The sequence below is a fragment of the Hippocampus guttulatus genome, chromosome 12 (assembly GCF_054856545.1).
Source record: "Hippocampus guttulatus isolate MCC_2025c chromosome 12, RoL_Hgut_1.0, whole genome shotgun sequence".
NCBI classification, from domain to species: Eukaryota; Metazoa; Chordata; class Actinopteri; order Syngnathiformes; family Syngnathidae; genus Hippocampus; species Hippocampus guttulatus.
This window is the reverse complement of record NC_141272.1, coordinates 19671059-19686077: the sequence shown is the minus strand read 5'-3', so window position 1 is coordinate 19686077 and position 15019 is coordinate 19671059. Positions and strand designations below refer to the sequence as shown.

General features: G+C 39.9%; 1 protein-coding gene across 1 annotated transcript in view; it reads left to right on the top strand.

The window, feature by feature from the left end:
- LOC147197766 (solute carrier family 12 member 9) overlaps positions 1-15019 on the top strand; it is a 66717-nt gene that overhangs the window by 7743 nt on the left and 43955 nt on the right. The window contains exons 5-6 of the mRNA XM_086126078.1: positions 186-293; positions 1166-1277. Of these exons, the coding sequence (XP_085982204.1) occupies positions 186-293; positions 1166-1277 (220 nt within the window). The remainder of the gene's footprint in view (positions 1-185; positions 294-1165; positions 1278-15019) is intronic.

The following is a 15019-nucleotide window of genomic DNA, read 5'->3' as shown; positions in this document are numbered from 1 at the left end:
GTTGTGTCGTCATAAATTCAAAGGAGGCTCTGAGGTTCCTTGTCACCTCACAATTCTCTCTTTCCCTTTCAAAGTGCATCCTGCATTGTGAGAATTTGTCAACAGTTATCGTTGACCCTGCGGTTTGAAGATGGAAGCTTAAGGAACAACTTCAATTACTTATCTGCCATTATCTCTTCCCACAGCCGACTACACTGTGGATTACACAACCGGAAATCTGATGACCTTTGCCACTGTTTTTGCTGTGATGTTTAATGGTTGCACTGGCATCATGGCGGGGTCCAATATGTCAGGTATTTGAGCTGCAAGTTTTTGTACAGTCGTGGCCAAAAACTTTGACCCACTTCGATAATTCAGCGCTTCACCCAGAAAACTGGAGCATTTGCACATCTTTTGGGATTCACATGTATTTCTTTTCTTCATATTGAAACAACACAAAAACGTTGAGGGGAAAACAAAAGCCAAATCTGATCATAACACACAACTCCAAAACTGCACTGGACAAAATTATCGGCACCCTCAACTTCGTGTTGGGTGGCATATTCTTTTGGGGGGGAGGGGGTGCTTGAGTTTGCAGTGTGTTTTTGCCACGATATCTACACAGTTTACCCTGTGGTTGAAAACAAAAAACAATACATGATAAATGCAACTGCATTGGGTTAAATTCTAAATGTAAATATTCATATTTTTACAATTGACAGCAAGATGTTATTACTATTTATAGCATGGCTTCTTCTGAGAATGTCTTCCACATGAAAGTCAAATTAGTACTGCGTGAAATCCTGAACTGAAACAAAAATTAAGAGACTAAGAGCAAATTTGGAGAACAAAAGCGTGCTTTTGAGTGCACCAGAGCTGTTTTTTTTTAACCTTGTTCAAAAAACTAGCGAAAAATTGCACGCATGCACAAAATTAACTATGATAGGTTAAAATAAAATGACCTAAATTCGGCCTTTTTTCCCCGGTTCCTAATTTAGAATATTTAAAAAAAAAAACAATCAATGAAAATTTATCGATATCGACCAGTATGAAATTGTTAAAGCATGATATACTTTTAAGTCATATCACCCAGCCCTTGGTGCCAACATTTTTGGCCATGACTATAAATGGACAATATGTATACAGACTGACCTGATGAACAAATTGAAACCCACTTGACCCCAAGGTGACCTCAAGAATCCAAGCTACTCCATTCCACGTGGTACTATAACAGCTGTCATTTTCACCTTCATCATCTACAACCTGCTCAGCGTTCTTGTGGCCTGCTCCTGTGATCGGTCAGTAGCACTCAAACAGATCCTCGCAAACATTTCTCTGAACCCTTTTAGGGACAGCGGTAATATCTTATCATATTATCAGGTTACAGGGTGCATGAAAGGGTTAACAAGTTAGTCAAAACCAAGGTTTCATAAATGCAAGGTAAATGTGATGTGTCTGATATTTCGAACAGTACACCCACAAGGATCAATGTACAACAATTTAATTGCTGTAATAATTGTGCGGGTTTTACTTTCATCAGATTAAAATTCATTACTTATAAGTTTCCACACAATTTAAAGATAAATAATTTTATGATTCACCAAATTTTTCTTTTTCCGACATAGTCCATTTATTTGGCTGCAGTTGGTTCATGCTTGCATTGAATTTACCATGGAAGGCTCACTGCATGGCAAGAAATCAACCACGCAACGTGGACTACAGCTAAACTTTTTGTCAGACTGGTTAAACCTGTCAGGATGACCTGAAAGTGGCACATTAGTAAAAAAAATAAAAATAAAATCTGCCCTCTCTGGCCCCATTTCTACATCTAATATGACTTTTAAGAAACCACCACGCCTGGGGGGAAAAGAACCAGTCATAGACCCAGAAGTTGTGGCTCCGATTGCCCCCCCCCCCCGTGACTATGTGGACGTGTCCTTGAGCAAGATAACGAACGCCCAGATGCTCGTGATGCAGCGTCATCAGTAGATGAACAAGGAGCCAGCGTGGAATGTCTTGTAGGCCAAAAAACACTATACGAGTTCAAGCCCACGTACCATTTAGCACAACTGGGCATAAGACAAGCAAACAAAAGCAAAGTGAAGGCACCTCAGTCAGCTGAGACGATTCACAAACTATGCATTTTCACCTCTTTTCTTAATTTTAATTGATTATCAATTTCCCCCAAAATTAAACCTAAAAACATTTTGTGTAAAAGCAACACTCTATTAAGAGTAAGTCATGCCACTGCAAAAGCAGAGGAAGCTAACGCCAACTAGTTTACAGTGCAGTACAGTGAACGTTTATTGTGGAGGGGTGGGATCAGGGAAGTGAGAATACATTCAAATCTTGCTTGCAGTTTTAACACTTAAAAATGGCAACATAACATGTTGCGGAGGCCAACAAGCCAACATTGTTGGCAAGAGATCATTATTAAATGTACACACATACATTGTGTTACTTTTTCCTGTAACACAGTCATGCAATGCATAACTTGCATATCAGTTATACAGTATTTACTTGTTAGATTCTCACTTAAGTGTATTACAGTGTCAATTAACCGAACAGATGTTATTTCCCTGTTCACCTTTGGTATCTATTCGTTGATGCCACTGTGTTTGCGCTTTTGTTGTATTTACTGGAGCAAAAACATATACCGGTACGTAAAATGATACTTGTTGTTGTTGTTTTTTTTTTTTTTTACAAAAAACATTTTTATTCTTTGAGTCACATACTGACTATCGCTGACTTGAGGTAGAATCCTCACATCTCCAAAACCATCACATTTCAGGAAACTAAAAACACTGCATGTTTAGCCGCGTGGTTAGCTCGTCGACTTCACAGTGCAGAGGTAGCGGGTTCAATTCCAGCTCCGGCCTCCCTGTGTGGAGTTTGCATGTTCTCCCCGGGCCTGCGTGGGTTTTCTCCGGGTACTCCGGTTTCCTCCCACATTCCAAAAACATGCATGGCAGGCTGATTGATCACTCTAAATTGTCCCTAGGTGTGAGTGAGGGTGTGCATGGTTGTTCGTCTCTGTGTGCCCTGCGATTGGCTGGCTACCAATTCGGGGTGTCCCCCGCCTGCTGCCCGAAGACAGCTGGGATGTCCTTTATGAACATGCAAGTATGTTAAGAAAATATGTGTAACAACACAAGCAATAAAATGCAAAAATAAATGGTCCTAAAACTGTTTACAACACAAAAACTGCAGCATACAGTGCAGGTATATTAACAAAATACACTATAACAAGGTGCGTCACAAAATTAGGACTATTTGCTACAAAATGAGACTAGTAACAGACCTGGTAGCTTTTCTTTCCACTCACTCACGGTCTCGAACTTGACCTGCCCTCAATTACCACACAAGTCACTGTTGCTCAGCTGATGTCGTGCAACGAACTTTTAAAGTCAGCCACGGGACGCTTGGAAGTCCTCCATGCCCATAGTTAGCTCTATGGAACTCACCTTCTTTCTAATGAGCGGTCCAGTTAGCGCAAGGTTTTATATATTATATACATTTTAGGGGGGGGGGGGGTTCAATTGAAAACAGAGTTGTGTAAATTGCCCCTAAAATATTTTTTTTTTCTGACTTGATTTTGTTCCCTCGTTATACGCCCTTTATCTCCATCCTAGTTTTTTCCACATTTCGATTGCTGAGTGCCAGAGTTCACTATTGATTACCTCTACAGCAAGTGTTCCTGAGGTGCTAAGTTGACATGACAGGGCTATTAAACAGCAATGGAGATCAATACGACTATCATTTACTCTGCCAAGCCATCCTAGCAGTATCTGCCTGCGTGCGGCACACGCTCACTGAATCAAGACCAAGTTCGTATCTGCGCCTTTGGACAACCCTTGCAGTTTACTTGAACATTGGAGTTTTTATTTTGTATTTATTGAAAAGACATACAACACGCCAAAACATCTTGGGAGAGCTATCCTCAACGGTAGAAACACAAAATCTATTAAATTTGAGCATGGATGAAGTATAAGTCCTTTGAACAGGGCCCAGTGTAGCTCCTGGCTGTATTCACATGGGACAACACAGACACTAGATCTGTCACATGACGTGAGTGCACATGCAAGGGCTTGTTGGTATCTGGGTGTGTCTCTGTCAACACATTGTACAATTGGAATTCATGTCATAACGGAAACCTTTGGGACAATGATAAGATAGCGTCAGAACACTTGCGGTGAGATATCAGGTAGTGTCATTTATAGACAACACAAGCTTGACTGTCCCAAAATTGCTCCTCAAAGGTTCTTTTTTCCTCTCTGTACTCATATATTCTACGGTTCTATGATTTACTGGTATGCATGCCCAAAAATGTAAATATTACCTGCATAGTAATTTCATAGATTGGGATTTCTTGCATTCCGACATATATTTTGTGCAAAAAGTAGTTGTCTTACATTGTTTGAAGCCTCTCGCGTGAAGTCACAAAAGCCAATTTGAAAAAAAAAAAACTCTCGGGAACCACCAATTGTGTCAGAAGATGACCAAACGTTGTAAAAATGGCCATGTGGGCCAAAAGACGTAGTGTATTTCCCACTCTATAAGATAAGATAAGATAACCTTTATTTGTCCCACACTGGGTAAATTTGCAGTCTACAGCAGCAAAATTGGGGTGGGGGGGAAGAAAAAATAAAGTGTTTCATTGCACAAAATAAATGTTTCAGAAAAGAACTGTACACAGTTCAATATAAGTGCAATATAAAATAAAGCATTAGCAATATATTTGTAGAATAAATATAATAAATTAGTAATAGCATAGAAAACACAGCGTAAGGTGGCTGTGCTATTTACAATGGTTACAGGTTTTCACATATGTTTAGTCAGCAGCCTAAGGTGCACCTTAAAGCATTCAATTTTCTCAAAAGCCGACAGTACGCTTTATAATCCGATACACCTTCTATATCGATCAATATTCTGATTTCTTGGACGTAGTATTTTAAATATTCTGTAAAGTGCTTTGTTACAGCTGCAGCGGTTTTGAAAGCTCCATATAAATAAAGCTGTATTGTATTCTCTATTCCCATCTAGTGGATGCATAACACAACTGCAGCCACTATTGTAGCTTGTAGTCTGTGCCTTATAATGTGGTGCTCCCTATATATGGAAACAGTTTTAAAATAGGCCATTCATTGAAGGTGCGCCTTATACTCCGAAGCGCCTTATAGTGCGGAATATATGGTACTTTTTGTCTTCTCTGGGGAACCAACTTTTACACAATACAACATCAATTAAACTACCATTTCATTGTTCATCCATCCTACCCTTTGTGGACAAATCCATTCCTGACTAGACATTCAGCATTTTGCGATTTAAGTTTTTTTTATTTTTTTAGTCCGAGCAAACTTTCTACCAATCCAAATACTTTCACCTATTGGGGGGGCGTTATGTGATGCTGAGTTAAGGGCTACGTCTGAAAGGTCCACCACTGTTATATACTGTATACATTACATTTGTAGCACACATTAAATATCAACATTGGATGATAAACATCTATATAATATGATAAATGTTTGTTTAATCTGTAAACCAATGTACAATGTCGGCCACTGTGCCGCCCTTAATTGTAAATGGCTTCGTTAATTCAAATTTGTCAGACCATTCTTGATAAAAATGAAAAGCAAAATGCTTTCATGCAAACGTTAGTGAGCCCTTGTTTGACCATTTTGAGCAAGAATGTTGAATTTCAGAATTCATCTTTTTGTACTCAAATTTGAGTTGGCTTGCTGGGCTTCTCTGAGAGGTCAGGAATTAATGAGGCATTTTTCTGTGCAGGAATGCAAGTAAATAGCTATAATTTGACTATTTAAAAGAAATAATACAGCTTGTCAATTATTTCAGTTTTTCTTGATACACAGGAAATTGAAGTGCTAATTAACAGCACTAATAATGATATTTTAGCATGAAAAACATTCTATCATTAAAGAGCTTCTACACAGTGATGTTATCCCGAACAGGAAAATGATTTTGCCAATTACCAACGCTGTCACGGATAGTGGTCTGATAAATCCATCCATCCATCCATTTTCTGAACCGCTTGATCCTCACTAGGGTCGCGGGGGTGCTGGAGCCTATCCCAGCCGTCTCCGGGCAGTAGGCGGGGGACACCCTGAATCAGTTGCCAGCCAATCGCAGGGCACACAGAGACGAACAACCATCCACGCCCACACTCACACCTAGGGACAATTTAGAGCATCCAATCAGCCTGCCATGCATGTTTTTGGAATGTGGGAGGAAACCGGAGCACCCGGAGAAAACCCACGCAGGCCCGGGGAGAACATGCAAACTCCACACAGGGAGGCCGCAGCTGGAATCGAACCCGGTACCTCTGCACTGTGAAGCCGACGTGCTAACCACTGGACTACCGGGCCGGTGGTCTGATAAATTCATCTTTTTTTTTTCTTTTCTCAAATTTACATTTTTTACCAGTGATTGCCATTTGATTTACTGGTAAGTGAGACTTGAGAGATAAGATGGCTCCTGGGGTGGACTGCTCCATTTTGGTTTTATTTTTTTTACCTTAACTGGACTGGACTTTCGCTTCCACGACTGCAAATTCCTATCTAGGCCTTTGTCTGCACATCATCTTGAGAGATTTACCACCCAGCTTTGTCTGGCATCAGCTCCACAAGATCCTCACCTGCCTGTCAGGAGTCTTCCATCAAACTGCTGTTCCCTGTCGAGCTGGCAAGCAAATTAGCTACTGCCACTCCTTCTGCCACTCTCCTCACATCCTAGCTCTGGAACATATGCTATCGCTCACCTTACAGTTAGTTGCCCACATTAAATTCCTTCAACTCCATTGTCCTCACTATGTTCAAGAAACGACCCGATACCAACTTGCTTTCGCTCCCCTTTGCCCAAAGCCACACCAGCAGTTTATGTTTAGCCTGGCAAACCTTGTTTCGTTCTCGGCCGGTTGGCTGTGATTTAACCATTTAACTAAACAACTTTTTTTAACTTAAAGAGCCGCCATGAACAAAGAATACCTCGTTGGAATACCCGGCTCTCAACCTGCCCGGTGCTGCATCACTCCAAATCAAATTTGTCGACCAAAATAGGTTGCTTTCATCTGGTTGTTGTTACTATTTCCAAATTAATGTTGTTACTTTGCACTTTTTCTTAACCAACTGACTTTTATTTAAGTTTATTTAGAATTTTTAAAATCAAATATTTTATTTATTGTTCTACATTTCAATGCCAATGTTCAGTGTACTTGTCAATTTAAAGTTGCTTGCTCTTAAAAATGATATATTCCAATTATTATGCCCGAACATCATAACATGAGCAGCATAAAAAACAAACAAAAAAACAATACTACAGTTTATCATGGTAGTTTCTGGGCTATCAAAATTAATGTGGAAATAGCAGCGGATGATAAGATGAAAAGTTTGACAGCTTCTTTCAAAACTCACAACCTCCTGTTACATGGAGCACTTTAATGGCCAGCAAGTCTTGAGTAAGCCTTGTCTTGTGATATTTATTGTGTTTTAGGTTGACCAGATTGTTAATCATTTGCCAATCAGTATTGCCTAACAAGACTGGTAACTATTAAAAAAAAAAAAAGTGAACCTGTAAAAGTGAGATGTTAAATGCCACCCACGAAAATATGTCTACATCTAACTTTTGTGCTGGTGCACCAAACCCCCCCCCCCCAAAACCCCAAAAGGTTAATCTGGAGCTCGGATACCGTACAGAAGACCAAAGCAATTGGGGAGCTTTTTTTTCCTGATACGCTGACCTGTCTTCTGTTAAATTGGGGTATTTTATTGGATCTGGCCACAACTGAACTGATGATAAACACCATCTCTGTTAATATGTACGTGTACTAATTTCACAGAAGCGCGATTGCAGGGAGGGGATTTCCTTATTCCTGTTCCTGTTTATCTAGTGTCTATGTGCTACATATCTGTCTAATGAAGTTGTACTGCGGAAACAACCTCTAGATTTTTAGTTTGCTGCACAGATGGCCAAACTCTCTTTGAGCAAAATTCAGTTTTCTGTGTAGCAAGGGTATGAGTCTCCATGCATTGCATGGCACTTCATGCACACAATGGTTTGTTTAACGTGTGCACAATAAACAAAAAAAGTCATGGGATAATATTTGAAACATGTCTTGGAAGAATACACTCATTGACTGAGTTCTACAAGTTGATACTATTAAGGCAAAGGTGGACCCGTTATGAAAGTAGTGCACTCATACTTAATGCTGTGCAAATAAAAAATAATTACGATTAGATTGGTTCTTAAGACTTTTACACCCAATACCACCTACAAAAATGCATAACCCTCCAAGTACGGTACTGTACCACCATTTTGACACAATTAAAACACATTAGTCGTAGTTGGCCGAAACATTCGTCAAAAATGAGGCAGAAGTTTTATTCCTAAAAAGTATGTTCAGTATTTTTGTTTGAACATTAACACTCTGCTGAAATATAGAAATGTAAAAACTGTACTTAAATAAGTATTCAATTAAAATATATTACACATTAAAGTTATATAATTTTAAAATATAATACATGTTTGAAAATAGCATAATATCAAAGATCATCAAATTCAAATTCTGGTCAATTATTTATCGTATAGAGCGCCAACCCTTGAGAGAAGTTGTCTCAAGGCGAGTTTGGACTCACACTCCTGACTTATTAAAAGATCAACTGAACCCAACGTGAGCAAGGATGAACTCCTGCAAATGTATTGTACTTAAATGTACTGTACTGTGCTGGATTAAAAAAAAAAAAAAAGACACCACCAAAGCATTAAGTTCTTCCACACAGCATTTGAGGGAGCTGGCAAAACCAAACTTGGAGAATCACTGCACTCTGATATCTGTTACATGTATTTCTAGTGCCTAAAAAAAATGGGGTGGGAGTGGGGATATTCCCCAAAAGCATCTGATTCACATATATACATCTATTAATTGAATTTAAAATGGGGGGGGGGGCAGTGGTCCAGTGGTTTGTGCGTCGACCTCACAGTGCAGAGTCACCGGGTTCAATTTCCTGCATGGGTTTTCTCCGGGTACTCCGGTTTCCTCCCACATTCCTAAAACATGCATGGCAGGTTAATTGAACACTAAATTGTCTCTAGGTGTGAGTGTGAGCGCGGATGGTTGTTTGTCTGTGTGTGCCCTGTGATTGGCTGGCCACTGGTTCACGGTGTCCCCCCGTCTACTGCCCCCCCCCCCCCCCCACCTAAAACAATGTTGGTCAAGTTATTCTTTGTTGTAAGTTGATGTCTAGTTCTTACTTTTTTCTTTTTTGTGTCAATGTTAATAAGGATGCCATTTTATGCAGAGGTGTCACAATTAAATGGACAAATGATCCAATTTATGGTCACGGCACAGAGTTGGGGGGCACAAAATATTTACTTCTTCCTTAAGAGGAGGCGGGGTGTAACTGAAAATAATTGAGAATCACTGGCTTAGGCAATGTTTGAAAAAAATAAAAAATAAAACTCCAGCCAGATCACATTGCAGTGAGATTGTTCAGAAATATTTGCATATTGAATCAGTACAGCAAGTGCCCAATAGTGTTAGAGAGAATCCTCAGGCAAATTTTAAATCACCCTCCATTTATCTCATGCAACCGCTTGCAAGGGCCAACTTTGCTACACGTCCTCTGACACAAGAATACTGTGTACCAGGAAGGATTTGTCATTCCATTAATTAAACAGAAGGCAAATCCAACCAAATTCTCATGGATGAAAATGTGTCTGCTTCTTTTGACATCATCTCTCATTGTCACCAGTCCACCAGTTTGCATAACAGGACTACTTCAGGCTATATTTGATGGAATGTCAAGATGAAGATGCATTCTGCTTAGGCCTAAGAAGCACTGTCGTTTAGCATTGATTTAAAAATGATTAGCACACAAATTTTGCCACATGTACAGTGTAAATGTAGTTTTTAAACATGCCGTATTTGTGTGTGTGTGTGGCTTTTTGTTTAAAAATTCTTTTAGGATTTGTGTTTATAATATAGTATGTGTTTATGTTTAAAGGTACTCACTCCTAGACTTATTCAGCTAATTTACTCGATAATTTTTGAAGGTATCTTGGCCTCTGTCATCTGTGATAACAGTGCTGCCCTTTTTTAAGGATTGGATACAAATATGACCAAATTTTCAGACACAAGACAATATAATACCACAAATTCTACTTCATCAACATACTCCAAGAGTTTACTTATTAAAAAAGGTTTGTAGTGGCAAAGGGGTCTAGCAGTTGAAAATATGCCATTCATAGCATGTGTAATGTGGTCCGTGCTTTAAACAGTAGAAATGAATACGAGACAATAAATAAAGGACTGCAGGATGACATTTGAGCTCCAATGTTTGAGTTGGCCGCCGTCATTGCAATTGTACAAGTCATCCAAATGGTGGCAGTCATGCTTTCTAAAAGACAGCGATCTGCTCTGCTTCACTCAACAGGAACACTTAGTGACAAACTAACCTTTGCAAAAGTCTCATTTCTAAATTGTTGTTCTGCATCAAATCTTTTGCAAAGTCAATAGTGCAGTGAAGAGAATGTAAGCTTTGATCATAACTATTGAAGATGATTGTTGTGCATAACAATGGTACACTTTTTCAAAATAATAATGGCTCAGCCGTGTTTGTGGGTAGGGACAATATCACAGCCTCCACTGTAGCAGCAGAGATTAATAATGTCAGCACTCACCGCAAGAACCAGGTTTTGCAGCAAACAGCCGATAAAGACTCTCAATCTCTTTGCACCGTACTATTATGTGAACCTCCCACTAATCTTTAAACTCCTTGAACATAAGTTGTGTTTTTTGGCTTCTGGTTGCTGGGAAAAGTTGTGCAAGTTGGTCTCAGTACAGTACCTCAACTTTAGATATGTCCCATCAAGCATCCAACATGTTACAAAAATCTCATTTTGTAATTGCAGCCTATTGGATAAATAAATCAGAAAAACAAATGAGTAGTTTTTAGGAGGTCGTGGATGCTTTCATTAAAGCTCTTATCTCAACAAAAGAAAATTGTGGGAAAATGGGAAATAGCTTCATACGCTTTTTGCACTGAAATGCACAAGCCAGCAGGAACAAAATAAAAGAATAGCCCGATGCTGATTCTTGTGAAATATGAGCTTGTCAACACATGAACACAGCCGAGTTGCATTCAGTCCAACCGCTGGAAGCACACACTGCTAACGTGATGTATTGATGTACCAGCTATGCCGGCCAAAGATATGTCAAATCAATCACTGGCCATCCGTTTAGGTATATACTGTCGAGAAATAGTTGATATTTTCTTTGTCCTCTAAAGCAACAAACAGTGTCTTACTTTGAGTACTCATAGGATTGCCATTGCACGGTTTGTGTCACTGCAGAACATAGAGTAGCAATTTTTACCTCTCGCTTTCTTTTGCAGTCCGCTTTGACAGCAGGACTGAGTTTCATCAGCCCTGTTTTGTTTTGGTTAACATTGCCCTCATGATACAGATATTTGAGCAAACGAATTACATGAAGTCAGCCGTTTCTTTTCAATCATCCAATCGCTTGATCATCCCCCATCACCATCAATACTTTGCTCTCATTCACACAATAAGAAAATGTAGTTAATTGGGAACCAAATCAAGCTCATTTACGACGCTGTGCAATCGGTTTCCAGGTCACCAAATAGAATGTCCTCATATTTAGTCATTTTTAAGATAACCATAAGTGATATGCCAGAATGGTGAAAGGGACAGTGATGGGGGCGATGAAGACTTAGCCAATATGAGATATGGAAAATCTATTAACCTCCTGTGACCAGCTAGCCAGGCATGACAGATTGCTATGTCCCATTTTATGAAGTGCGCGCGTGTGTGTGTGTGTGTGTGTGTGTGTGTGTGTGTCCGACCAGTCAAAGCAAAAGACAAAGTTTTATATGAAATAAATTTTTTGTTGTATATTTATGATTAACTTCCACTCTTAGTAGCAACTATTGTCAAACTCTTTGGCTGACATATTTTTTAAACATTCATTTTTTTTTTCCAGTCTGCCATTCCTCCTCATGTCATGCAAAGTGTGTATTTGGTGAGGGTAAACACTATGCATGTGTTTTCGGCTGCACAATGTTGTTGTGCATCAGTGACCTGTGGGCTAATCCGCCTTGTGCTACAGAAGCTTTTCTATTAATAAATTACTTGATAATTATATTAGTCTGAATCTGCTGGGCTTTCTTTTGTTGCACTATCTCTGACATGCAGCCTTGGGGATGTTTGTTCAGCCCACATATCCCTTGAATTGTCTCTCATCGGCTAAAATTAATGACAGACCCACACATACAATGCTTCTACTTTTCACTTTTTCATAATATTTCTATTTTTTGCATTACATTTAGCTCAATCTTCTGTCTGCCTGTATTCTATTGGCTCTACACTTAATGTTTTATTCATTCTGTTTTTTAGAGGGATGAATCAAGCTCATTCTCCTATGTAATATTTGCACACTTCCACACTTTCCCTGGCCATGTCACATGTTTATTTCATTGAAAAAAATGCCCCTCAAACGAAAAGGTTAAACATTTTGTGACATAACTAAAAGACACGGTGAAGCATGCCAGTGTGATTATTTCCAATTTAGATTGGGGGAGTACAGATACCATGTGCTGTATTGGGCTGATTAAGACCTTACTTCAAGGTATCGACCGCTTGCTTCTGATACCAGTCATCGAAATCAATTACTGGCCATTCCCACTATCATGAAGTTAATGTTATGCATGGCTTACAGAATGTTTTTCTCCATGAACGTCATCCATGTCAGCACTCTCAAATATCCATTGAGATCCAGTTTCGATAAGTGCATATATGTTTATTCGCCTTATTCTGACACCTCATGAGCTTTTGCACGAAAAAGGTCGGTGCCTTCCAGTGTAGCAAAACCGACGATTTGTTTACATGGAAACTGTTTGTGCAAGTCCACTTTCTATGACAGTTGCAGACTTTAACAATGTCGGAATGCCAGCTGGATCTTAGAAGAGAGAACATTTCAATCTCGCTTCCTGCTAATGTAGCTGAGAAGGAGGATGACATAAAAAAAGAAAAGAGGCCAGGGACAAGGTACAGTCACGTGTTGACTTTCTGAACTCTGTCGCTTCAGACGAGATGCAATGAACAATATGAAAAGCTTGAAGGCAGATCAGTACCATGAAAAAAAAACCGCTTACTGTCCATAAAATCCAAAATATTGCGGCGATCTTTCAAGTAATTTCAGAGGTTGACAAATACATGTCGTGTCTTTCTCTCTCTCTCTCTCTCACACACACACACACACACACACACACACACACACACACACACACACACACACACACACACACACACATACACAATACCTGATGTTATTGTGGCACTTGGCACCTGCGACTCTTCTCCAGATTGCAAGCACATTAGCACAAAGTTCAGTGTCAGTGTGGCGCCGTGCTTTGTACACAAAATGAAACGGAGCACAGGTACAACGTTGAGGGGGGTCTGTTCAAACGACCCGTTCTTCTGTCTTCCTCATTTTGCTGAAAGCACAACAATACCGTCTCCTCGTCCATGTTGCCATTTCAAAACATTGCTCGTGGCCTCACAAATTCAACTTCTTCGGCTTGTTAATACGCCCGCCCACAGCGCAACAAGTTTCCAAGCTGTGAAAGATATTTTATAATGCAAGGGGGGTAATGAATGTTTCGAAAAGGGGGTGAAAAAAAAAGTTCAAGTAAACCGGATCGAGAAAAGAAAAAAAAAATCTTACTGGAAGTCATGCGCATACTCCTTTTTCCATTAGAGCCCCCAGTAATAAGATGAATAAGGTTTGTATTAATGCTTAGTGTCTTGAGACCAGTGTTGGCAATATCGGTCTTTAAGTCAGTGGTTCTTAACCTGCGTTCGATCGAACCCCAGGGGTTCGGCGAATCAGTCTCAGGCGTTTGACAGAGCCTCTGTCATGGGGGTTAAGACCACCGGACTCAACATGTCAATTACTGGTAGTTATGATACACCCGCTTGGCCATCACTAGCTGGTTCATTTTGTGCACAATTAAAAAAAGTTATACTTTATACTTCTACTAATTGTGTTTACTTTTTTCTGTTTTTTAATAAATGCGTTTGTAAAAAACTCATATTTTTATTTTTCACTAATGAAGGGTTCAGTGAATGTGCATATGAACTGATTGGGTTCGGTACCTCTAACAAGATTAAGAACCACTGCTTTCAGTATAACAGCATGACTAAAGGGGTGTTCACATGGCACACATTTGCATCGGTGCTGCACCGACATATTTTGTTGCGATATATCTTACATCGGAGGAAATTTTATAGCGCGTTCACACGTAAAAAGCTGCTGACTAAAGCGAAGCGTGTTTACCCCAGTGTAGCCCCACTTGCATTCATACGGCAGTTTCTGCGGCCGTGCAATACAATAGTATTAATATGGAAATAAAACAAAGAGCTGTCGTGTTGGTTCTTTTGAAAACATACACTTTATTCATTTGTTTAACTCAAGCAACTACAGGCACGTCCTTCTCCTTCTCGGTTTCCGTGCCTTCTGCTCAAGAGGCGTTCAATGACCGCCCCCGAAAACGTAAATCAACGATGACTTCAATGACACTCAGAAAAGCAAACATAATGCGCCAAACAGAAAATCCAGAGAGGAAATCACAAAATAAATTCTAGGGGAGCGGGGGGGGGGGGGAGACACAACAGAGGAACACACTACACAAACAACTCCGAGACAGTCCAGTCTCCTACAAAAGGAAAGATGACGGAAGTACAACAGAGCACGAAAGCGATGCATTCTACCCGTATGTAATCAACTCTTCTCATGCATAGCGAGTCTACCCCTGTAGCGTTCACACGTACCATTTTTCATCGGTACTGACCCGCAAACGAGCATTTGCTCCGGAGCAAATTTTTAAACCACCTCCTTGATGAGGGTTAAATTTGCTCCGGTATAAGCTGTTTTCATGGGCTACACTGGTGTAACTTTGTACGTGTGAACGCTCTACGGTGCTGCACCGGAGCAAAAGTTGCCATGTGA